Source organism: Puntigrus tetrazona, chromosome 1, assembly GCF_018831695.1.
Source record: "Puntigrus tetrazona isolate hp1 chromosome 1, ASM1883169v1, whole genome shotgun sequence".
Lineage (NCBI taxonomy): Eukaryota > Metazoa > Chordata > Actinopteri > Cypriniformes > Cyprinidae > Puntigrus > Puntigrus tetrazona.
In genome coordinates this window covers 31,354,566-31,380,109 of record NC_056699.1, presented here as the reverse complement: position 1 = coordinate 31,380,109, position 25,544 = coordinate 31,354,566, and the positions used below count along the sequence as shown (strand labels likewise).

Here is a 25,544-nt window from a genome sequence, read left to right as displayed (position 1 = left end):
TCTATCTGGAACGTGGTAGAAAAACATACAGAAGTTTGCATTTATTGAAAGCCAAAATAAGAGCAGCAGTGTAAAAAACAGTGCAGCACGCGCAAAAATCCCAGCTAGATTGGTGTGACCTTTGACCCTGTATAGTGACGTGAAGATATGAACTGTGATCTTATAGAAGTTTGATGGAAATACGTCTGATACTGTCATTCATATTTTCCTCCGCGCTGTAAAAAAATCCAACTTGCAAATTGTTAAATTGTTAACTGTTTAAAATAATAAGTTAGGTGGACATGTTTTTGAGCACAGCGCTGGGTTTATTATGTTCATGTTCACTACTATTTTGTCCAATGGAAATAAACCGTTAAGTTGGGAAAATGTAGTATTTTGATGTCTTCATCCGAGTATTTCACTTCCTGTCCCTGCGCATGAACAGCCTGTTTCCCGCAGCACTGTGCACGGGGTTTCCCCTCATTGACTGCACTTCAGAAGGGGCTAGATGTTCTCAGGTTCAGGTAAGCTTTCTTTCAGTTTTATTATGGAAAATCATTAACTAAATCACACAGATGCTTAAATTGAAAGACTATGAGGGAGTTTGCACTGTTCAACCTTTTAATGTCCTTCAGGTGATCGATGCTAATGTAATAGGTGTGATTCTGGTGCTAGTTCGCCTGATCCGAGTGCTGCGTCACGTAAACGTTCTCAAATCTTCTCCACACCGAGTCAAAGGAAACAATGATGCTGTCTGAATATCCAGTGTAATTCTCAGCGACATAACCAGGCAGTGAGCCAGAGGGGCTCAGGTTGCCCACTTCATAGTATTGTTCACTGTGAGGAAGAAGTCTATCACCATTATGGAATCGGTGGAAACCAAAATCTCCCTTTGTAGGGTTGCACAGTGCAGTCATACAACCGTTGAAATCAATCTGAACGCAATCATGAGCGAACCACCACAACAGGTTCAGACCGTGTCTCGGAGGAGGCCGACCGAACCCGCTCTGTCTCAGATCAAGTTCTCATCGTCTTCCTAATAATTCTGTTAAAGAACATGGTTATAATAAAAAATATTGACATGTTACATTAAAAGTATACTTAAAGTAAACCATATATACTTGAAAGTGGCTCAGTTTAGACTTATTTTAGCATACTTAAAAGAAACGTGAAGTATACTACTTTTTGATAAGGATAAGGTAAAACAAAGACATGTTTTAAGATCAGTCAGTGCAGATTTTTTTCAGCTAAGACAGCTTAGATTTACATTTTAGTTTAGGACTAGGCTTAAACCTTTTCTGTGGAACTGGAGGGTTTGTCATCTGAATTGATTCAAAATAAGTCAGACTAACAGAAATAAAGATGGCTTGTAGGAGCAGTGTGGTGCAGTGTGATAATGTTTACTGGATAAGACCATGTTTTGATATTCAACCTTAAAAGTTGCCACATGGAAGAGTTGGAAGGGAAAAATGTATTAAGAATAATAAATGAAAGCAATGAAAATGAAGCAATAAAAAAAATATATATATATATAAATGGAACGCAATAGCAATAGCCACCTGAATCAGTTAATTACAAAAGTCATTAATGAATGAATTTCTTGTGTTCACATCCTCTAGATCCCAGCTGTGTGTCCATGAAGAGTGACCAGTCAATGGACCCTCCACCTAAACTCAGCGGACACAATGAAAATTCTAGGTGAACTATGCAACCATTTGAATAACTTTTTGTGTTCTGTGCTGTTTTTCAGTGCATCAGAAAGTACAAATATTTCCTTTTGATTAATGGTGAACTGACTTGGTGAACTGACCTGGTTCCTGAAAAGCCTAATATTACATAAATATATATTAATGGATGGTCACCTGAATCAGTTAATTACAAAAGAGTATGTGAATTATATTAATGTGGCATGTTCACAGACCAGATCCTCCAGCTTCCAGCTGTGGGTCCATGAAGAGTAACTGATCAATGGATTCTCCACCTAAACTCAGTGGACACAATGAAAAGTCAAGGTAAACTTTGTACTAAACATTTTCAATACATCTTGTTGTAATTAATGTCTTTATTCTGTGCATTAGAAGATATTAAAATTACTACATACCTCTGATATGTGGTTGTGTACTCTTTAACAGCTGTACTTACCATGTATTTAACAACAGACCACATATTAATGGAACAATTCAGTCACTTGAATCAGTTAAAAAGTGATGCCATGTATGGAAATAAAGGGCAATTAGTGACAGAGATCTTTGCAGTATCAAGATAGGATAGATGTAACATAAATGGCTTTGCATTTACGCAAGACATTAAACAACTATGATCTGTTTAAATTGAGGAATATAAATAAACAGGGTGACATACAAGACACCGGCGAAGAACCAAGTCAGTACCTATAGAAATAAGTGAGAACATACGGGAACCCACACAAACAGGAAATGAACAAAGCAGACAGGAACTAAGATACACTAGCAATTGGAAAACTTCCAAATTAAACTCTCGGACCAGAAATAATCAAACATCTGTAACAATAAAAGTGTGTAGATAACATTGTTGTGTTCATCTTTAATGCAGAGACCATGAGTGGCCACCAACATATATGTGTCTTGTCATCATATATGTGTTATAAGTAGTATGCGTATATTATTAAATATGTATATACAACACATTCTGATGTTTTATTTTAATCTTCAGCCGTGACCCTGCAGAAGATCTCAAGACATTCAGATCAAATCTGAGGGAGAAATTTGAGTGTCTTCATGAGGGAACAGTGATTCAGGGAAACCCAACACTCCTGAATGAGATCTACACAGAGCTTTACATCACAGAGAGTGAGAGTGGAGAGATCAATAATGAGCATGAGGTGAGACAGATTGAGACACGATCCAGGAGAGAAACAACAGAGGACACTCCCATCAAATGCAGTGACATCTTCAGACCTTTACCCGAACAAGACAAAGCCATCAGTACTGTGCTGACAAAAGGAGTCGCTGGCATTGGAAAAACAGTCTCTGTGCAGAAGTTCATCCTGGACTGGGCCGAAGGGAAAGAGAATCAGGACGTCCAGCTCATATTTCCACTTCCTTTCAGAGAACTCAATCTGATGAAGGACAAAACTCTCAGTCTTTCAGATCTTCAGCATATCTTCTTCCCTGAAACAAAAGAAATTAAAATATCCAGTGATGAGTATAAAATGTTGTTCATCTTTGATGGTCTGGACGAGTGTCGTCTTCCCTTGAACTTTGACAGCAATGAGACTCTACAGGACGTGACCAAAGAGACATCAGTGGATGTGCTACTGACGAACCTGATTTTGGGGAATCTGATTCCCTCTGCTCTCATCTGGATCACCTCCAGACCAGCAGCAGCTGATCTCGTCCCCTCTGAGCGCGTCCAGCGAGTGACAGAGGTACGAGGCTTCAATGATCCGCAGAAGGAGGAGTACTTCAGAAAGAGGATCAGTGATCAGAGTCTGGCCGATAGGATCATCTCACATCTGAAGTCCTCCAGGAGCCTCTTCATCATGTGTCACATCCCAGTCTTCTGCTGGATCTCAGCCACTGTTTTAGAGAAGATCTTGAGTCAAGCAGAGAGTGGAGAGATTCCCAAGACTCTCACCCAAATGTACACACACTTCCTGATCCTTCAGACCAACATCAAACATGGCAAGGACTATGAAAGGAAAGCGAAGGATGAAGACATGATTCTCAAACTGGGAAAAGTGGCTTTCCAGCAACTTGTGAAAGGAAATCTGATCTTCTATGAGGAAGACCTGAGAGAGTGTGGCATTGATGAGACTGAAGCATCGGTTTACTCAGGATTGTGTACTGAGATCTTCAGAGAGGAGTTGGGCTGGTATCAGGGAAAAGTCTTCTGCTTTGTTCATCTGAGCCTTCAGGAGCATCTCGCAGCTCTTTATGTGCTGTTTACATTTCTGCTGGACAAGAGAGATGTGCTGAATGAAAACCTCAGCTCAAAACATGCACATGAGTTCACGTGTCACACAATATCTGACCTGCATCAGAGAGCAGTGGACAAGACTTTACAGAGTAAGAATGGACATCTGGACCTTTTCCTCCGATTTCTTCTAGGTCTTTCGCTGAAGTCCAATCAGACACTCCTGAAATATCTTCTGACACACACTGGAAACATCCCATACAGTGAAGAGAAAACCATTGATTACATTAAAACAAGAATAAGAATGAATCCCTCACCAGAGAAATCCATCATTCTGTTTCACTGTTTAAATGAACTGGGTGACCATTCTCTGGTGAATGAAGTACAGGAGTATCTTAGATCTGGAGGTCTGTCAAACACCAGACTGTCCTCGTCACAGTGGTCAGCTGTTATCTTTGTTTTGCTGACCTCGGAGCAGTTGGATGAATTTGATTTGAGTAAATACATAAGCAGAGAGCAAAACGAAATCCACACAACACCTGATGAACTTCTTCTGAAGCTCTTGCCTGTCGTTGAAGGCTCTAGATCAGCTCAGTGAGTAGTCCTGAGTTTAATCTTCAGATGTGTGTGTTTGTGTGTGTGTGTGTTGTAGTGCAGTGCATTTATTATGCAGGGCTTGAAAACGCAAAAAAAGTGTCTCTCTATGTTCCTGTGTTCCTCTGTGTTATTATCAGTCCGAAACAGTAACTGAAACAAAAAATACCGGTTAATAACGTTATTAATCTTTTCTAGATTTCTAGTGAAATGTAGCCTACTAAACAAAATAAATAATAAATAAACAAAAGTTTTAATGCTTTAAAGAAATTAAAGTATTTTTTCCAGATATTTAAAGATGCTTGCTGCATTGTTAAACAACTCGACTTTTTGAGATGCAAAAAAAATAGTGGATAATAGTTGCCATAATAATTTGCTTATAATAATTGCTAGTAATAGTTCATGTTTGAAATTTGCTGCATTTCAGCCCAGGCTGCTTTTAGAAACTGTCTGCAAATTTATCACAGTTCAATAATAATCCAGTTAAATTAATGTTTACAGGGCTAAATATCTACTGGGCAGACTGACTACATATATATTTTAGACACATAGACAGATCTATATCCCTCACTGTCTGCACAATTCATATTTTTATGGTTTACACAATCCTCCTGGGAAGAAGCACATGCAGATTTAGCAGGTTTAATAATCATAATCATAGTCTGTGTTTGTGTTGTTTTTTTCTGCTAAATTGAGAGAGTGAAGATTGTGTTACCGTTCTGCAGGTTAAGTTGTTGTAACATCACAGATGAAGGTTGTGCTGCTCTGAGTTCAGCTCTGAGATCAAAATCCTCCCATCTGAGAGAAATGAATCTGTCTGAGAATAATTTAAGAGATGCAGGTCTGAAGCTGATCTCTGAAGGTCTGAACGATCCTCGCTGTAAACTGGAAAAACTGTGGTAAGATCATAACTTAATCTTAACATGATAATGTAAACGTGATTATTTCTGAATGGAGCGTCCTGCTCAAATTTTGGCACCCTTGGTAAATATGAGCAAAGCAGGCTGTGGGAAAATGGTTTATTGTTTATTATCTTTAATTTGGTAAAATTCTTCAGAAAAAAAATTCAGTCACCAATAGTTTCATTGCATTTTTCATTACATCTTAAATATAATATAAGGGAAACAAGAATAATATGCAAACGAGACACACTAACTAAAAAATCTACAGCAGTCAGTGATTTTGTTTTGAAATGTTGTGTATGTAATGTAATAAAATTCAATCCAAATTCAATCCAACTGAACAAAAAAACTATTTTCATGTCAATAATATTAGCACACATTTAGAACATTTTTTTACTTGTTCTCTAAATTGACTTTAGTTTAAAATTTTATTTTATATATTATATATAAATTATATCTGTTTTGCTCTTACTGTCACAAAATGCCATTGTCATGTAAATAAACCATCAAAACACATTTTACTGTTTTTAGTTAAAAAATAGTGTTGCGTAAACGTCTCTTTAGACCAAATAATAAGGATAATACTTCAAAGAGTGTGTGGTTGCTTTGCAGGTTGAGGGAGTGTAGAGTCACAGATGAAGGTTGTGCTGCTCTGAGATCAGCTCTGAGATCAAACACCTCACTTCTGAGTGAACTGGATCTGACTGGGAATAAACTAGGAGATGCTGGTCTGAAGCTGATCTCTGAAGGACTGAAGGATCCTCACTGTAAACTGGAGACACTGTGGTAAGAAAGCCCTTGAGCATGTCCTGAATGAATTACTGGACTTCCTGGGTCTACTGAAACGATGGTCGTCATAAATGAAAGCATCAAAGACAACATAGATCATAATATAGATCATATATAGATTGTGTTTTGACCATTTTGAATCTGTTTAGGACAAAGTAGGCTAGTCAGTGATGGAAATATATTTTACATTACTTTGAATAAATACTTTTTTGATGACACTTTCCTGCATTCAAGTTAAAGTGATGATAAAACATGAAAAACAAAGATATAATAATTTATTTTATTTATTTATTTATTTATTTTGAAGGCAGATGCTTGAGTTCTTTATTTTGATGTTTAATATTGTCATATACGCATAGCATAAAATATAAAGGCCATCAAATTTAGGTCAAAATCATCAAAAATGCTGACTGGCAATTTAAAAAACAAAACAAAACTGAGGGTTAAATATAATATAAGTGCAACAAGAATAATATTCAAACGATGTCCCTTTAGACATGAAACTAAATAATAATGATAATACCTCAAAGAGTATGTTGTTGTTCTGCAGGTTGTTTAATTGTGGCATCACAGCTGAAGGTTGTGCTGCTCTGAGTTCAGCTCTGAGGTCAAACTCATCACATCTGACAGAACTGAGTCTGTCTAGGAATAATCTAAGAGATGCAGGTCTGAAGCTGATCTCTGAAGGACTGAATGATCCTCACTGCAAACTGGAGATATTGTGGTAAGATCATGCATTAATCTCAACATAAAAATTTTAATTTGATCATTTATGAATTGAGCGACCTCATCAAATTTGGCACCTTGGTAAATATGAGCAAAATTTTTTTTTTTACTGTTTCATTATCTGTTTGTTTATTTGTCTGTCATTTCACAAAATATTTAGCCAGTCATTTTATTTACATTTTTCATATTACATCTTAAATAAAGCATAAGTGGGATAAAATAAAGTATAAGCGGATAAGCAGGAATAATATGCAAACGAGAGACACTAAATCTACAGCAGTCAGTAATTTTGTTTAATCCTTGTCCATCATAAAATAAAAAAGCCAATCCAACTGAAAAAGATAAAATATATATATTTTTTTTTGAAAATGGTGGAGACATGAGTCAATATAATGATAATACTTCCTGAAGTCAAACACACACAGATTTATCATTTAATCATTGTAATCATTATAATTATAAGTCTGTGTTTGTGTTGTTTTTTCTGCTAAACTAAGAGTGAAAAGTGTGTTGTTGTTCTGCAGGTTGAGTTATTGTGGCGTCACAGATAAAGGTTGTGCTGCTCTGAGTTCAAACCCCTCACATCTAAGAGAACTAGATCTGGTTGGGAATAAACTAGGAGAGTCAAGTGTGAAGCTGCTCTCTGCATTAAAAGAGGATACACATTATAAACTGGAGACACTGCAGTAAGTATCAGTGATTAATATACAGTCTCACATAATAATGTCATTTCAATTTCAGCAGTAATGCTTCATAATGCATATCTTACTGTGTGTTTTATTTAGTACTGGCAGGTATTAAATGATGGTATATCTGGATAATGACAGACACATTGAAGCCAACAAAATCAGCAGAACTAAAGTCATAGTGATCTAGCGCTGATGTGTGTGAGTTACAGGAGTTTACAGAAGCACTGTTACCAGTGGCTCCTATTCCCAGTCGACTTTAATGTGGCACAACTCCTGAAAGATTGCTTTAGCTTTGAGCATAAAAAGGCTTGCAAATCCTAAAGGATCATAGATGGAACTGGTAGTGCTTGTCCACTGACTCAGCAAATGTGAGACAATGTTGTTCTGCATCCCAAAGGACGTCCAGTGTTCGTTCAAATGGCATATCCTCTTGGTCAAGGTAACCCACGTAACAGTTTTGTCCATTCACCAGCGGTAATTAATTTCATCACTTCCTTAGAATTACTTAACCACTTGGGAAATCTAAAGATTGAACACAGGTGATCAGTTTCTGGAGTCTGGAAGTAAGTTTAATGGCGGCCTCCTCTCTTGGTACTGATTTAAAACAATTGTCGAAGTAGAAATTTCTCTTCACCGTTTCCTCTGTGATTGTCCTCTGCCACTCAAAATCAGGCAAAATTAGCAGCACTACACTTGACACGGCAGAGACCTCCAAACAGAATCTCTAATGCCCTCTGTATACTTGTAAAGCAAAACTGGGTCCGTCTTTAGCCTCTCGTAGAAGTTCTAATCGATGCTTGGCCTTTAGGATGAGTTTATGAATGGAGATGACTTACATTTCATACTGTATTGTATGAATAGGTGTTGCTTTAAACCCAGCGAGAAAAAGCTAATGTTAACCCAAAGAAGTGCGTGCTAGTGAAGTGTCTGTGTGGAGCATGAAGCAGGACAGATGAATGCTGCTCACTTTTGGTCAAAGTGAGGGTGAAATGTATATTTTCAAATCAATCAGTTCAAATGGAAAACAAATATTTTTGTATCGTGTCATCTATATGACACATGCATACAGGAGCATCAACTGTATGTAAAATCTCTTAGCTAAAAACTTTTACTGCTATCTAGGAGAACTCTTAGTGGTAAGATAAAATGTTTTGTAAATATGGGCCCTGATTTTCTAGGATTATTGCAGTAAAATGAAGGGCTGTACTTCCATAAAGGTCAATAAAACAAACACACACACGTTTGATGATGTCACTGAACTCACTATAGTAACACACACTAGTTGTCCTACAGGTAAGTGTGTGTGTGTTTCTGTTTTGATTAACAGAAATTAACATTATGGAAAGCAAAACTTGCCGAAACACATTAGAGCAGACATGACAGACAATATCAAGCTCATATCAAGCTCTAGTGTCCTCATATTTAGGTTTCATATTAAGTATTTATTTTATACAGTATTCATAACTGTTATCAACAATGCAGTTTATAGTTTATTACATATATCATGGCTTATATCTGTTTTTTTTTAAAAGATAATGTTTTAATATTTGTCTAGTGACAAAAAGCAAAGCTCAACATTATATGATTACATTAACGTAGAGCATACTGTGCAATAAAGCTCTCGAAATGCAAAGCAAACAGCATGAAAATCATATTTTTGCTATTAAAATCAAGAAAACAACACAAATGAACAAAAACATATAAAACAGCATTTTGCAGCATTTTGCACAGACATCCTTAATAGACTCGACTGTTTGGCTCTGGTAGGGTTCACTCTTTGCAGACTGAGCTGGAGATGGAAACGGTGTGTGTCTGCATTGCATTTTGTAAGAAATCTGAGAAGAATCATTCACAGATTCTCTGAGGAATTCTTTCAGTCTTAATTCTTGAATGTCCTTCAGGAGGTCAAGGCTAATGTTGTACGTGCGATTCTGGTCAAAATTCACCTCATCTGAGTGCTGCGTCACATAAATCTTCTCCAGTCGGTTGCAACTTGAGTTAAAAGAAACGATGATGCGATCTGTGTTGCTGTCGTCTGAATATCCGGTGTGATGCTCGGTCACATAACCAGGCAGTGAGCCAGGGGTGTTCAGGTTGCCCACCTCGTAGTATTTTCCAAAGTAAGGAAGAAGTCCATCACCATTATAGAATCGGTGGAAACCAAAATCTCCATATTCAGGGTTGCACAGTGCAGTCATACGACCGTTAGAGTCAATCTGAACACAATCATGAGCGAACCACCACAACAGCTTCAGACCGTGTCTCGGAGAAGGCCGACCGAAACCGGTCTCTCTCAGATCAGACAGATTCTTCAGGGTTCTCACCATGTTCCTGACAATGAAGTTGAAGAAAAAAAGTAAGAAACAGGACTGGAATTACTGTGACCCAAAGATTTTGAATTAAATATACAAAAATGTGGGGATATGACAATTAACAGCGAGCCAGTTGTGACAATTTATTCAAATATGTAATGTTCAAATTGATGAACTCGATATAATTGTAGTAGATTTTATATGAATGTACACTACCTTGCCAGATATACTGCCTCAGCCCCTTTTAATGAACACGTTTAGCTACTTTAGTAATATCCATGAGTACAAATCCTACATGATATTCTAGGGACTAGTGTGCTTCTAATTTCATAGCAACAGTTTGGAAGGGACTCTTTTCTATTATAACTTCACAATGCCTCTGTGTATAAGGCGAGGTTAAAAAAAAAAAAGATTGATTGAGTGGTAGAACTTGACTTGTCTGCGTAAAGCCAACTCCTAACCCCAGCTGAACACCTGACTTTAAACTCAATCCTTGAGTCAAAAACTCATCGCTAAACATCAGTGACTTGTACATATGGGTTCAGTCATTTCAGACACTTCCAAAACAGAGATGGAAATCAATTTTTAAGCATGTGAATTATGTTTCCGTCTTTGTTGCCACAGTTTTGGACATTCAGGATATGCAGGTTCTGGGCATATAATTAGAATAGCATCAAAAAGTTGATTTATTTCACTAACGCCATTCAACAAGTATATTATATTCATTCATTACACACAGACGACATTAAAAGACATAAAAAAACGTGTTTGGGACCGCGCCGCCATCTTGGATCGTAATATAAACGTAACTGGGACAATTCAGTGTCCCCACCACATTTCTGGTAAGTATGTTCTTTAACAAAAAAATTTTTTATGCATTAATAAGTTTGCACGTACATATAATTTGTTATATTAAAAGGAAGCTTGCTTGGCGGGCTGTCCAGGAAGAGACTCCCGAGCCCAGGGTTTTTTCCCTCTTGACCGCAGAGATCCCCAAGCGCTTCTCCAGAAACTAGTTTACAGCTAAACATCAAATAGTGAAGTGATCAGTTACATAAACACATGATAAAATGAATCAAACTTACCTTACTAACGTGATGGGAGAATTTACACACTGACCCTCCTCGTGCGAGTCAGGCGATGTTTTGCAAACAGAAACTAACGTTGTTTCGTTTCCTGTTTCTGGAGAGAAGCGGCGAGATATTTGTTTGGCAAACAGAGTTCAACCCAATCAAAGACTCGACCCATATTTACTCGCACGCGTTCACTTATAATTAGCCACTTCTCAATTTCAAGAGCAAGGAAAATCTACAGTCTATAGATGAATTGATTTTAAAAGCATGAGAAAAGCTTGCTATTAGTTATGCCGCGTGAATCATAAAAGCAGTAGTTATTAACGTTTCTGTTTGTTGCTTTCATTAGACGCGTACCATGCGCTTTGAAAAAATAAAAGAAGTGTGTGTGTGTATAGATTAGATTACATTACAAAACCAGTTTATCACGTAACATCATTAAAATTAGATAACCATAATATACTTGTGAATGTCACAGCAATGTTCTTTAAATGAAGGGTTGGGTTTCTTGTAATGCATTACATACATATTTGGCCCCTTAAAACATCGGTGATGACAACGCAGAGAGCTATTCTGTAGTGACACCCCGTAATTACATGTCTATTATGCTTGAAATAATTGCACTATAAATAGATTGATATATATTGGCCAAGTTAGCGTCGTTGGATTATTCCATAAGCTCCGTGACCAACAGAAGTTTATTATGTATGTATGTATGTATGTATGAACACGGCTTTTGAGGTAGAATCGCTCGAAAGAGCTCAATTATAAACACGAGGCTGTGAAAGCGACTAGCGAGAAGATTAGTTAGTTGACCCGCTCTATTATTCTCTGTAGTCTATTTAGTCACAAGTAAAAAGATTCACATGGGAGTACTGCTGACGTATTTTACATTTCACAATTAAGATAAAAACAGCATGAGCTCGTGTTCACCACAGACTTTATTCGTTTAGGTTTCGACCTTCAGAAATGCATCACCCGGCTGCTTTACAAGAAATAACCAACATGCATATTTATAAACCCACGTTACGTTATGTGCTGTGAAATAGACAATTAATAATAAGAATAATAAGAGTAAAAAGTAAAAAGACAGAACACAATGCATTATACATTAACCCCCGATTGCCTGGTCCTAGACTGAATGTACATGTAAATCTATCAGTGCCTTTGTTTTCCAGGAAGACACTTGCTTTTATTTCGTAAGAACAGGAACGTTTGATCTGAAGCGTGATGAGGGAGCACACGTAACACGAGCTCAACGGACCTTCACCTCTCCGATGAAGTCCGACCAGTCCTTGTTCTGAATGATCCTAACCAGGCCTTGACTGATCCGGAAGGTGGCGTCCTCGTCGAAGCGGCCCTGACCTAAATGATGCGTCACATAAATATCTGAAAAAGAGGTTTTATTCCGTCTTGATTTGACCGAAACAACGACGCGGTCTGCGTTGCTCTCACGTACATCAGGGTTGTAATTCTTGGTAACATTATTAGGCATCGCTCCGGGTCGGTGCAGGTTACCGATTTCATAATACTGGCCAGTTGTAGGAAGAATTTCTTCTGAGTTATGGAACGGATGGAAACCAAAAGCTTTGTTTTTTGGGTCGCACAGTGCGATCATATTGCCGTCGTCGTCGATCTCAATGCATTCATCAGCAAACCACCAGAGCAGAATCAGACCGTGTCTGGGGTACGGCTGACCGAACCCGGTCTCTCTCAGATGGGCCAGTTCGTTCAGAGTTCTCGGTCGGGGCATTCTGCGTCTAGAAAACAAAAAAAATCATAAATAAATAAGACTTGGATTGCAGGATAGCACTCAAATAGAATGGATATATGTCGGGCCATTCTGCGTTCTGGGGCAAGCAATAAGAATGAGTAGCATAAGTATGATGGCATAATATGTACAATTTATTAAAACATAATAAATATTCTAACCTAAAAATATTGCATTATTTTTATATGTGATGTATTATATGTGTAGCATATATTTTTTTAAAATAAATACAGGAAGTATCACGACAGAGCACTGAAATAATCAGCCTTGCATTAGTTTCTTCAGTAATTCTAGTTAAATAAATTCTAGGTAAATTCTAAACTAAATAAATTAGACTAACAAGTGGACTTGCTGTAGGTTTCGTTTCTCTCTAAACGCACAGACTACAGACACAGAATGTCAACGAGGCTAAACTATTAACAGCATTTGCTTTAAACACCGCTATTAAGTTCAAAGTTGATGTTAATCTTAAAACTCTCTTATAATCAGTTGTTTTAATACCGTACCTTATTCACGCGCGTGAAGGATCTGCGCCTGTGCGGCGCGCGCGCTCGGTTATTATTCACGTGGGCGGAGACAAACACGAGCCTGAATCTCCACATTTTATCAAGACTACACCAGGCTTTTTTTTTTTTTTTTTTTTTAGCTGCGGAAAAGGGGACTGACCAGGAAAGCGAAAGTAAAGCAGACGAGGAAAACACACAGGCAAATAGTTGCTGTGAAATTGAACAGAAACTCATCCGCGTGGAAAGCGAAACACATTTTATAGATTTTAAAGATTTTATAATGCCTCATATTAAAATTTCAGATATTTAAAATGTCAAAATGTAATATTAAGTATGTTTCTTATTGAAATGCATTATAATTTATAAAGATGAATTGAATTAATAATGATATTGAAAATATTTATAAATATTAAACATTGCAGTTAAATAAAAAAAAATCACACACACACACAATTTTTTTTCTATAGTAATACAAAGAATATATTTCGAAGAATAAGCACAAAAGGTAGGATACAGAAATTCTTATAAATCAAGACAATGGCTATGGGAAGTGCGACCCAAAATCTTAAAAAGAGAACTGTGAGAAACACGCACACGGTTGATTTGAATCATCTTCATTTGTGTTCTACAGACCAGCAAAGGTTTTAGTTTGGAATGGCAAGAAGGTGACTGCACTTTAGCACGATTTTCGCAACGAGCTGGAACAACAAACAGCGATAGATTAGGTCTATTTTGTTTTGGACCAAATGTAGATGGCGACGCCAGCGATGAGCAGCACCATCAGACCGCAGCCAATCAGAGCGCAGCGGCATTTCCAGCTCTGACAGGGGTTTGTCCGGCTGTGCTGCACCGACCGAGGTCTGCTTATAGGTAACTGTTGGGAGCCTCCGCTGTCAGATGCGTTTAGTTCATTGCTAACGTTCGGGCTGGTGTTTGTCCACACTGTCTGAGGCATGTCGATGGAAACTTGTCCAGAACGCCTCGTGAGTCTTCTGAGGAAATCCTTACGGCTCAGATCTTTAATGTCCTTGATGAGATCAGGGCTGATGCGGTAGGTGCGATTCTGGTCGAAGTGCACCTGATCCGAGTGCTGCGTCACGTAAACGCTCTCGAACCTTCTCCACACTGGGTTAAAGGAAACGATGATTCGATCTGTGTTGCTGCCGTCTAAATCTCCAGTGTAACGTCTTGTCACATATTCAGGCAGTGAATCAGCTTTGTGGAGGTTCCCCACCTCGTAGTACAGCAGGTCACTGTAAGGAAGAAGTCCCTCTCTATTATGGAACCAACGAAAGCCAAAATCTCCCTTTGTAGGGTCGCACAGTGCAGTCATACGACCGTTAGAGTCAATCTGAACACAATCATGAGCGAACCACCACAACAGGTTCAGACCGTGTCTCGGAGAAGGCCGACCGAAACCGCTCTGTCTCAGATCAGACAGATTATTAAGCATTTTTCTCACCATGTTCCTGACAATCCTGTTGACAAAAAAATGCACAGTTAATGCGATAACGTTACAATACTGTGTTTTTCAATCCAAAATGTACAAAATACCAAGAAACGTGAATCAGTTCTTCATCAGGACTTCATGTAAATCAGAACATTTCATCATTAAATCTGCGGAAATGGGACATTTATTGATAAAATTGATTCTGTTAAGCCCCTGCCGTTTACATGTTGCATTAAATATAATTTGCTAATTTGATGTTGTTTTCAGTTGCCGATTACAAAAATCTCAGCTCATCTATTAATCTGAATATTACACACGCACCCAGACACATGCTGGGTTTCCATGTTTTATGGGGACTTTCCATAGGCGCAATGGTTTTTGTACTGTACAGACTGTATGTTATTGTCCTACACCAACCCTACACCTAAACCTAACCCTTACAGGAAACTATTGGCAAATTTAGATTAAAAAATAATCTTGATTAATCTAATCTAAGTATAAACTTGCTATAAATTTACTGGTATATTTACTGGCGATAACGTGACTGTTATATATATATTTGTATATATATATATATATATATATATATATATATATATATATATATATATATATATATGTGTGTGTGTGTGTGTATATATATATATATATATATATATATATATATATATATATATATATATATATATATATACACACACACATATATATGTGTGTTTTTGTATTTGTGTGTGCATCTGTCTGTGTATATATGCATAAAAAGCATTACAAAATGATATGTCTTACCTTGTGGAAGATATGTAGGTCTTTGTTCACCGACTGCTTCACTTGTGTGACACAGCAGCACGCCAACTCAACAGTAACACACACTATCTGTCCGACAGACTAAAGCGAAACTTGCAGAAACAAATTAGAGCAGACGGGACAGACAGCGAGGAGATTTACACGAAAGCCACTTCATCTCAAACGCTACGTCTCACTCGTATTTGGGATCATATGAAGTATTTATACAGCACCCGTGTTGTGAGATGCGATTTATAGTTAATGTTCTAGTTTTTTGGGGGTTTTTTTTTGACCGCTTTTCCATTGTTGGAACTGTTACTGTATCCCTTTATGGTTTTGTTTTCCACCAGCGGCTGATAAAAGACTGATTCAAATCAAACACGTCAGCCGTTGCCGTGGTTACGCACGTTCGCGTACGGATTCACGAAACATTCTTAAGAAGAAAATTCTTTTTAACGGCCATTTTCTTCTTATTATTTAAAAAGATGGTTCTTTTTAAGAATATTGTAATCTTTTTTTTTTTCTTTTTTCATCAGATTGTCCTTACTATGAGGCTAAGAGGAATTCTAATTCTTGATAAGAAGCTTCTGAAAAATCTTCTTGAAGTTAACGGGAAACTAGACGTAGATCCATCAAGGGTAAGATTTTTAATTCAATTTAATTTAATTTTTAATTTTAATCTTCAGAATGTTTCGTCTGCTGCTTTAAAACATTATAATACAGTCATAGTGTAATTAAATGTAGCGGTAATCAATTCGTTCATGCTTTTTTTTTAAGAAAATGAAGCAATTATGTCTTAAATGGAGCAACACTTTACAATAAGAGTGCTTAAATAAGCATTAAATAATGCACAGATAATGATCATGAGCAACTAATCGCCATTCTATATGATTCATAGATTAAATAAACAATAAATTGTTCTTATTTTAATTTGTCATAATGTATTTATTCCTATATAGCATACTAATGTACTAACCTCATATGCATTTCAACCTTAACGCCGCTTTCATAAATCATTAGCTAAAGATTTGCAAAGGTATCATTATGTTATGACTTTACTTGTTGAGGCACAGGACTATTAACTAATTGTTAAGTATGTGGGTCTTGTGTTAGTTAGTTAGTTAGTTAGTCGTGTGTCTCAATACACACTGTCAGGTTCACCAATAAAATACTTTCAGTTTGCTTCTCATACAAAAATAGCGGTGTAGCGTTATGATTGGTCGGATCGCCTGTCAATCAAACTACATGCAAAGGCTTAGTCCAGTGAGCACACTGGGATTTTATGACCACAAAAGTGAAGAAAAGAAGACTTTTGTGTGTTAATCTACATTTTTTAGGATTTATAGTTAATGCACTGGAAAATAATAAGGTTCACATTGCTGTATGAAAAAAAATTGTACTGCGTATATTTATGATGAATACACACACATACAATATATATATTTTTTAATGTATTTATTTATTTACATTTTTATATTTAATATATTACCAACCTATTTTTTTCCAAATATATACATGCATGTGTTTGTATTTACATACACATATATATTATGTAAACAAAAACTTTGAACTAGGATAACAAACAACAGTGGACGAAAGCCATACTTTCACTGTTTATAATACCAGATAATAGCAGCAATGAAGATCGCAATAACCAACGCACAAGTTATCCAAGCACAGAGTTCCTCCCAAGTGGACTGACTCTGAAACGACTGAATCTGCTCTGTCTGAGGCATGTCGATGGAAACTTGTCCAGAACGCCTCGTGAGGAAGGTGAATCTTCATTAGGACTTGATGTAAATCGGACAGTATCATTAAAAAGTCCAGGTCTTTGACGACGGTTTGGGTGTTTTCTGAGCTCTCTAACCTCGTGACCGTAACTACAGTAACACACACTCATTGTTTTACGGGCTGAACGTGTGTGTTGCTGTTTTGATGAATAGAAACTCAAGAAAAATGAAACTTACAGAAGCGCAAGACGGGATATGTAATAATATTCAGAACTCATGTTAAATATTCATTTCATCATAACGCACTTAACCGATTTCAACAATACGGGCTGCAATTATTTGACACATTTAATTTCTAATCTCCGTTTCTAACTGGTAGAGTTTTACATTCTTACCTTATGCCTTCCTCGTCCTTGTAATAAATCATTTAAATAGTCCAATGATAAACATGCGGATCATTTATTTAGCAGATGATCTAATCAGCCTAACCTGAGATTTCTAAATAAACGGTCACATATCTAGAAAAGTTCAATGCTCTCACCAAATGTATATATTCATATTTTTGGTTTAATAACAAAGCGATGATAAAATGAATGAAACTTACCTTACTGAAGTGAAAGGATCATTTAAACACGTTTCTTGTGGGCAAACAGAAACTAATGTTGTTCCTTGTCACGTTTCAGGGGAGGAGTGAACCAGAAATATTCGTTCGGCAAATAGAGTGCAAAGAATCAGTCATAGAGGATAAAACATTTACAAACAATTAGGCAATCTCATGAGCAAATAACACCTAGTCTATCTCTGATGAAGTGATCTGTGATAAAAGAAGAAGAAGAAGAAGAAGAAATGAGTAAATGGGAAATGCTAAGGCTAAAACGAATCATAAAGCATACAGATCGTGAAAACAGTAACGATGAATAATATTTGCTTTTCCGTTTGTTGCTTACATTAAAAACTAGACCACTTGCAAAATCGGCAAAAGGCATTCTGTGTTAGTTAAACGTTCATTTGGATTACACTTTATCTTGTGTCTGTTTTCAAGGGTATCTAACAGCCTACTGCACAAAAGAAACTGTGCATGTAGTACCATGTACTTACATTTAAATTAACAGTTTGACGCAATGCACATGTTTTTACATTGTACTTATATTTTTAAAAATGTAATTGCATCTGTAATTAATTTCTGCGATTACATTTATAGCTAGTCGTATGGTTGATCCATCCCTGATCTTACCCCTATCCCACCCAAGTACACAGCGGTTAAGGCCGTCTCATATAAAGTAAGACTCTATGCCTGTGTCATTGAAACCTGAGGTTAATACGGCTTAATACGGCTGTTTATTTCATCAGAACATAAATTATTCACGTTTAGGTCGGCTAAAACAACTACAACACACAAAAAAAACAGCTGAATGTGATTTGTAAAATAAAGCAGCCAATAAGGAGATGCTTTAGACCAGTTCAAGTGTGTCACAAAACGTCTTTGAAAAACGTACATCTAAGCATCCGATGCATATTTGGCCCTGAACACATCTTTATTCTGCAATACCTCTACTGTGATTGACATCCCTGCACTATTTTAATACATTTAAGACGTCTTTTTGTAGACCTTGACGCTTTGTTCATAATGATAATCTTCACACATGTTAAAATAGCTGGAGAAAGTATAACTGAATGGTATGAGTGAGTAGATCGGTTTAGCTGTTTGTTTAATATCAACCGTCTTTGTCAAGATGAGTAAGCTTTCAGTAACTCACAAGGTGCTACTGCAGATGTATGTTGTGTTGTAGAAAAGACTAAAATATGGCTTGACCTTGTTTTTGCATACAAAAATACATAATAATAGACTTGGGATGACGGACGTGAACATGTGCATGTGACCCAACTGATATAGATATTTATAAACCCTCCAAAACTATTTAATTGAGCGATGCTAAATATTTTTAATAGCAGTGAACCACATTTTCTAGGTTTTGAAAGTCAGCATAAATAATGACAGAATTTTGATTTTTTTGGATAAACCAGTGCTTTAATGCGGTAAAAAAAAATAGACGATTCATTAAAAAATACGCTTTATCAGTAAACAAATGTAAATTAAAATGAATTAAACATAAAGTATCATAAAGCTACTATAATCCAGAGCAAATTAAAAAGACATTTCTGGCCCAGATCAGTCGTTTATTACGGAAGGTTTCAAGAAAGGGCTTTTATTTCGTACGAAGAGGAACGTTTGATCTGAAGTGTGTTACACGTAACACGAGCTCAGCGACGAGCACGACGATTACGCCGGACCTTCACCTCTCCGATGAAGTCCGACCAGTCCTTGTTCTGAATGATCTGAACCAGGCCTTGACTGATCCGGAAGGTGGCGTCCTCGTCGAAGCGGCCCTGACCTAAATGATGCGTCACGTAAACCCTGTCAAACCACGTGTCGTACCAGTCTGAATCGACCGAAACAACGACGCGGTCTGCGTTGCTCTCACGTACATCAGGGTTGTAATTCTTGGTAACATTATTAGGCATCGCTCCGGGTCGGTGCAGGTTACCGATTTCATAATACTGCAGGTCAGTATCAGGAAGAATTCCTTCTGAGTTATGGAACGGATGGAAACCAAAATCTCGGTGTTCTGGGTCGCACAGTGCGATCATATTGCCGTCGTCGTCGATCTCAATGCATTCATCAGCAAACCACCAGAGCAGAATCAGACCGTGTCTGGGGTACGGCTGACCGAACCCGGTCTCTCTCAGATGGGCCAGTTCGTTCAGAGTTCTCGGTCGGGGCATTCTGCGTCTAGAAAACAGATAAATAAGACTTGGATTGAAGGATAGCACTCAAATAGAATGGATGTCACAAGTTGTAATAGATAAATAATAGCAATCTTATAAGAATCTAATAATAGCTAAAATTCGATTTATATTTTATGCATTGCGCATGCACTACAGAATGCTGTAATTATGTTTCCATGTTGTTGTTTTAATTCAGAACGACCATATAAAGCAGTAATGTAATCAGCAGTCATTCACTTCCTAAATAATTCTGTCACGTTACATTGCATTACATCAGCACGGCTGCTTATATTCAAAAAATCACTGGTTTTTGGTCAAGTACACAAGTATTCATTGTTCAGCTGTTTAATATTCTTCAAGGGTTCGTTAGAGAAGCTATGCCAGGGCTGATGCATACATCTACCGCTCATATCATTCGTTGATATACATAATGCATGCATGTATTTATATATCATTGTGTGCGTGGTGCAGATGAACGTGTAGAGCAAAAACCCGAAACATAAAACAAAAAGGTGTTTATTCATTTATTATTAACATATAATGTATTATTTATTAATAATTATTTTTACTAGTTGTCTTTTATTATTATTATTAATATTAATAATAATAATAATAAACGTTACAGTCTCAATATCATTATTGATTTATTTAGGTAGGCTAGCAGGTTATGCAGCCATTTTCAGTCTCGTCGTACTCCAATATAGTCCAACAAGTGGACGCGTAGGTTTCGTTTCTCTCTAAACGCGGACCATCATCTGAATACACACTAAAAAATACATTTTATAATGCATATTTAAACATAGATGTCCGGCATAAGTTTAAAACGAGCTTATATATATATAATGTAATTAAAGTTGCTCTTAGTGAAAAAGCAGTTTAAAAGCAGGAATAGAGCGCTGTACCTTATTCACGCGCGTGAAGGATCTGCGTCCGTGCGGCGCGCGCGCTCGGTTATTATTGACGTCTCGGTCAGTGGGCGGAGACCAACACGAACTTGGACGTAAATTGTGTTTTTATTCGACTTTAAGTAGCCTCAAAACGAGCTTGGAAGCAAAATAGGTTTTTTTTTTCAACTTTAAGTAGCTACATAAATACTATTTTTTGTACAGACCGTGCAGTTGCGAAATACAGAAGAAAGGAAAGAGAAACAGGAAAGTGAAAATAAAGATGAAAACCCCGACAGATATCGGTATCATAACAATCATTGCGTCTGAACACCGAAGTCATAGCAAGAACTACACATCCGTCCTATTTCACTGTGCCTCGATCTGACATTTAACACATTATGGGGCCAAAAGTCCCAAAAAATATTATATAAAGCAAAGATGCCCAGGGACTTGGTTCTGAACCTTTGTTATTATCCAATTTATGGTTCATCCAAAGTTCAGCAGGAAGAGAGAGAGAGAGAGCAGATGATTATGTAGGAAACAGAAAGTGAAGCAGACAGTGTGGAAAGAAAACGACTTATTAGCATTATATTCACATTTAAACATATTATGATAAAAAAAAAGACTTATAGTTAATGATATTTAAAATTTTGGTTGTCACGGCAAAGTAATAGAGAATTTTGCATTGGTAAATTAAAAAAACTAGATCGCACAAACACAAGTCGATAGTTTTTTTTAGTAATTAGAGTTTTATTAACAGTCTATTACAAAAACGTATAAATACAGAAACTTCATAATAAATCAAGACACTGAATTGGAATTAAATGTGGTCCTTATAAAAAGGGATGCTGTGATCGACATCAAACAACATCAGTCATTCTTGAGAAGTGAAATAAAACCTTGTACTCATTGTACTCATTTGTTATCATAATGAGAAAATTAAACTGAATGGGATACTTGGGTTTAATACATTCTAGAATTAATCCCTCATTAATAATTTTTAATTGAATATATTTGTATTTTTTAATCTAATAGCAGTTGCTGGATCTCTTTTGTCTCGTGTCTCCATTGAAATAATCAACTGACTCAAAGAAACCCAAAATGCAACATGCAGCTTCAACAGCTGGAAACAATGAAAACTATTTACATTTTCAATAATAAATAGACAGTGGCAGCAAGGATGAGCAACAGCACCAGCAGACTGCAGCCAATCAGCAAACAGCAGCATTTCTGAGTCTTGCTGGGCTGCGCTGACTGAGGTACGTCTACGGAAGGATCCGAGTGTCTCCTGAGGAATTCCTCGTGGCTCAAATCTCGAATGTCCTGCATGAGCTCATTGCTGAGACTCGGAGAGCTGTTAGTCTGCTCTGTCGGAGGCATGTCGATGGACACGTGTTCGGAGCGATTGGTGCGTCCTCTGAGGAAGTCTTTACGCTTTAGGTTTTGAATGTCCTTGATGAGATCAGGACTGATGCGGTAGGTGCGATTCTGGTCGAAGTGCACCTGATCCGAGTGCTGCGTCACGTAAACGTTCTCGAACCTTCTCCGTCTCGGGTCAAAGGAAGCGATGATGCGATCTGTGTTGCTGTCGTCTGAATATCCGGTGTGATGCTCGGTCACATAACCAGGCAGTGAATCGGTGGAGTTCAGGTTGCCCACCTCGTAGTACGGCAGGTCGCTGTAAGGAAGAAGCGCGTCTCTATTATGGAATCGGTGGAAACCAAAAGCTCTGTTTGTAGGGTTGCACAGTGCAGTCATACGACCGTTGAAATCTATCTGGACGCAATCATGAGCGAACCACCACAACAGGTTCAGACCGTGTCTCGGAGGAGGCCGACCGAAACCGCTCTGTCTCAGATCAAGCAAATAATCCAGGGTTCTCACAATCTCCATGACGACTCTGCTGAAAATGTTAAGACTTTTTTTCACTCGAATGAAAATATAACAGTTCCAAAACCAAGACCGACCATAAGCGCCAAAATCGGTCAAACATGGGAAGCCTGTTAGTTATATCTACAGACAAAATGTTTGGTCTGACATTATGGGGTTTTCAAGCATCCAAAACAAATATTAATATTAGCTACTTTTTGATGTTAAAATCCATTCATATTAGCAGAATAAAGTCTGTTGGGTCTTAAACGGACCATCTGCATGCATTCATTGATCACTTGCACAGAAAGATGATCAGAAATCTTTAGGCCGATGGCAATAGAAAAACGGATCCATTAAGGGTAATATGTAATATGAAAGGGTTAATCTGCAGTTGGAGTAAAATGCAAGGAAGTCAAGATAGGTTTCTGTATTACAGCTAACTTATACTTTAATTTTTATATAAATGAATCACTGGGAAAGTGCTCTTACCGTGTCTCTGGTAATGAACCGTTGCGTCCAGTTCCTCGTATGCAGCAGCTCTGTCTTGTGTGAAGTCAAAGATACTGATATATAGACGCTCCTAAACCATTTTTACAACTAATAAATCAATAAACACCAGCTGAATGAACGCGAGTCCACCTTATTCTGAAATGGCTTTTGAGGGAGGAGAACTACCTGATAACAGAAACCGATGCTGCTCTGTGCCAGACGTTCATAGAAGAAAAACTGAAGAGTGAAAGAGTCATTTCTGTTTGTTGCTTCCCTTTCAACAATCATTTTTTATTAAAAAAATAAAAATATCCAGACAGAAATAAGGATCGAAAATTGTGTGAACCATCTCCGGTCTCTCTCACGTACTTTGTAGGCACACCTGTTTTCCAAAGGCACCTGATATTAGGTTGCTAAGAGATTTATTTGCATAAACAAAATGGCGCAGTTCAAAGTTTACAAAGTCGTTTTATTTCAAACCAAGCCAGAGTGACAGAACATTTAATGTAAATCAAAGAAATAAAACGAAGGTCGTGATCGTATAACAGGAGACAGTGACGGGAGAAGCAGTGCTTTTTGAAACCTCAAAAAAGCATTTTGACTGGATATTGTCATCTGAACAAATAACAAGTCTGCAACTTTTGTTCTGACCAATTGAGAAAAACACATTAATGCCATAAATCTCGCTGCCAGTGGTGTTTAAAAATCTAGCGATCACTTACCTCATATCACATCAAACCGTACGAATTACTATTATTGTTCTAATTTGTTAAATTGTTTATGTTACCTACGCCAGCGTTGCATGACCCTTTGCTTACCTAGCTTAGCGCATGGATTATTTCTGTACAGTCAGATATCTGGTTGTCATACCATTTGAATTTCGAAATTCGAAACTTGTGTTATCCCACATAGGCTATCTGTAATTAAATCTCTCTTGTAAAGCACTTTGAATTACCATTGTGTATGAAATGTGCTATATAAATAAACTTTGCACATTTTAAAACTGGAATATAGTGTCATTTTAGTCACTTGTATGCGTTTCATAAAAACACAAGCCTTTCTGGATTACAAAGCTACCATCAAAATGATACACTTATTCAAGCTCCTCATGTGTGGTAACGTGGGACAACTGATTTATTTTTACCCAAAAAATTAAAATGTAATTTTTTAAATTTTTTTGACTTTTTTTTTTTTTTATGTATCCTGGCTCTTCCAAGCTTGGTAATGCTCGTGGTCCTTACTTTGAAGCTCTTTAAAGCTAATCTATACTCCTTCGGGAGGTTATCTCATGTCCTGGTTATGTACTTGATAAAAAAAAATAGATATTTTGGATCATTTTTACAGACTGCAGCTTTATTTTGTAAAAATGACTCAAGACTCTATACAACTGCGTTTAATGCATTTAACAACACATTTCACCACACAAGGATGCAGCAGAAATCGCGTATCACAAGTAAGCTCAGATTCACTCCGAAACATGATTCATAAAGGTTTCGAAGCTTCTTGAAGCAGTTATTCAAACTCGCCCCTGACTGCCAGATGCTTTAATCAATTCGCCATTACATAAAACGTATAATAATTGCGAATATAATGAAAGCAGGTTAATGCGAGCAGCTCAAAGAATGGTACACCAAGAGTTGTTGTCAGGTGCCGTCTCATTCACCTTGTAACTTTGTGGTGTGTATCTGGTACGATTTTCTCCAGTGTGGACTGTCATTTCTAGATAGCGCTCACGTCTCATGTTCTTGATGATCTGGAGGAGGCCCAGGCTCACTCGGTAGGTCCTGCTGCTGTCGAAGTGTCTCGGGTCGCTGTGTTCAGTCACATACACCCTGTTGAAGATGCCACAGGCGTCTTGACGCACAATAACGCGATCCTTGTTGCTGTCAGGATCGCCGGGGCTGTAACTCGCCCTCACATAAGATGGGAGAGCCTTCGCTCCTCCAGCGTTCAGGTTGCCCACCTCGTAGTACGGGAGATTTTGACGGGGCACAATATGATCATCATCATCTTCAATTCTGTTATAATACCTGTGGAAGCCGAAGTCTCCTTTTTGAGGACTGTAGGAGGAAACAATATTTCCGTTTCTCACGCTGATATATTCCTGAGCGAACCAGTACAGCAGGTTCAGGCCGTGTCTTGGCTGCGGCTGACCGAAGCCTGATTGTTTGAGCTGGGACAGTTCGTTCAGAGTCGACACCATGATGGACGGCTGTGTAAAAAACATTTAGAATAAAAGTAAAAACCATACAATGAGGCAGTAAATACATACTAGTCACTTACATGTTTGAAGGGAAAGTGCATTTTATAC

At 37.5% G+C, this 25,544-nt stretch overlaps 4 protein-coding genes across 5 annotated transcripts; 1 reads left to right on the top strand and 3 right to left on the bottom strand.

Moving 5' to 3' along the window:
- The first annotated feature begins 1,570 nt into the window (after window positions 1-1,570).
- LOC122349700 (NACHT, LRR and PYD domains-containing protein 12-like) lies at window positions 1,571-7,614 on the top strand. The gene is made up of 6 exons (XM_043245847.1): window positions 1,571-1,677; window positions 2,671-4,467; window positions 5,193-5,366; window positions 5,982-6,155; window positions 6,709-6,882; window positions 7,409-7,614. Exons 1-6 carry the CDS (start codon window positions 1,571-1,573, stop codon window positions 7,572-7,574), a joined length of 2,592 nt encoding a protein of 863 aa, XP_043101782.1. The 3' UTR covers window positions 7,575-7,614.
- A 42-nt stretch (window positions 7,615-7,656) lies between these two features.
- On the bottom strand, window positions 7,657-11,106 carry LOC122341330. The gene is made up of 2 exons (XM_043234686.1): window positions 10,971-11,106; window positions 7,657-9,904 (listed from the first exon to the last, which is right to left on the bottom strand). Exon 2 carries the CDS (start codon window positions 9,898-9,900, stop codon window positions 9,223-9,225), a length of 678 nt encoding a protein of 225 aa, XP_043090621.1. The 5' UTR covers window positions 9,901-9,904; window positions 10,971-11,106; the 3' UTR covers window positions 7,657-9,222.
- Window positions 11,107-13,665: 2,559 nt separating this feature from the next.
- On the bottom strand, window positions 13,666-17,796 carry LOC122341118. The gene is made up of 2 exons (XM_043234493.1): window positions 15,472-17,796; window positions 13,666-14,713 (listed from the first exon to the last, which is right to left on the bottom strand). The coding sequence occupies exon 2, from the start codon at window positions 14,698-14,700 to the stop codon at window positions 13,963-13,965; it is 738 nt and encodes a 245-aa protein (XP_043090428.1). The 5' UTR covers window positions 14,701-14,713; window positions 15,472-17,796; the 3' UTR covers window positions 13,666-13,962.
- Window positions 17,797-21,169: 3,373 nt separating this feature from the next.
- Window positions 21,170-23,536, bottom strand: LOC122340991. 2 transcript variants are annotated; one of them, XM_043234308.1, is made up of 2 exons: window positions 23,234-23,536; window positions 21,170-22,775 (listed from the first exon to the last, which is right to left on the bottom strand). In XM_043234308.1, the coding sequence occupies exon 2, from the start codon at window positions 22,763-22,765 to the stop codon at window positions 22,016-22,018; it is 750 nt and encodes a 249-aa protein (XP_043090243.1). In that variant the 5' UTR covers window positions 22,766-22,775; window positions 23,234-23,536; the 3' UTR covers window positions 21,170-22,015. The 2 variants fall into 2 exon arrangements, with proteins under 2 accessions (XP_043090243.1, XP_043090325.1); XM_043234390.1 differs by having other exon boundaries at window positions 21,170-22,772.
- Window positions 23,537-25,544: the final 2,008 nt, after the last annotated feature.

Coding starts and splice junctions, on each gene's coding strand:
- LOC122349700 (XM_043245847.1), top strand. CDS start 1,571: ATGAATTTCTTGTGTTCACATCCTCTAGATCCCAGCTGTGTGTCCATG. Junction 4,468..5,192: donor GAAGGCTCTAGATCAGCTCA/GTGAGTAGTCCT, acceptor ACCGTTCTGCAG/GTTAAGTTGTTGTAACATCA. Junction 6,883..7,408: donor TGCAAACTGGAGATATTGTG/GTAAGATCATGC, acceptor GTTGTTCTGCAG/GTTGAGTTATTGTGGCGTCA.
- LOC122340991 (XM_043234308.1), bottom strand. CDS start 22,765: ATGGAGATTGTGAGAACCCTGGATTATTTGCTTGATCTGAGACAGAGC.
- LOC122341118 (XM_043234493.1), bottom strand. CDS start 14,700: ATGGTGAGAAAAATGCTTAATAATCTGTCTGATCTGAGACAGAGCGGT.
- LOC122341330 (XM_043234686.1), bottom strand. CDS start 9,900: ATGGTGAGAACCCTGAAGAATCTGTCTGATCTGAGAGAGACCGGTTTC.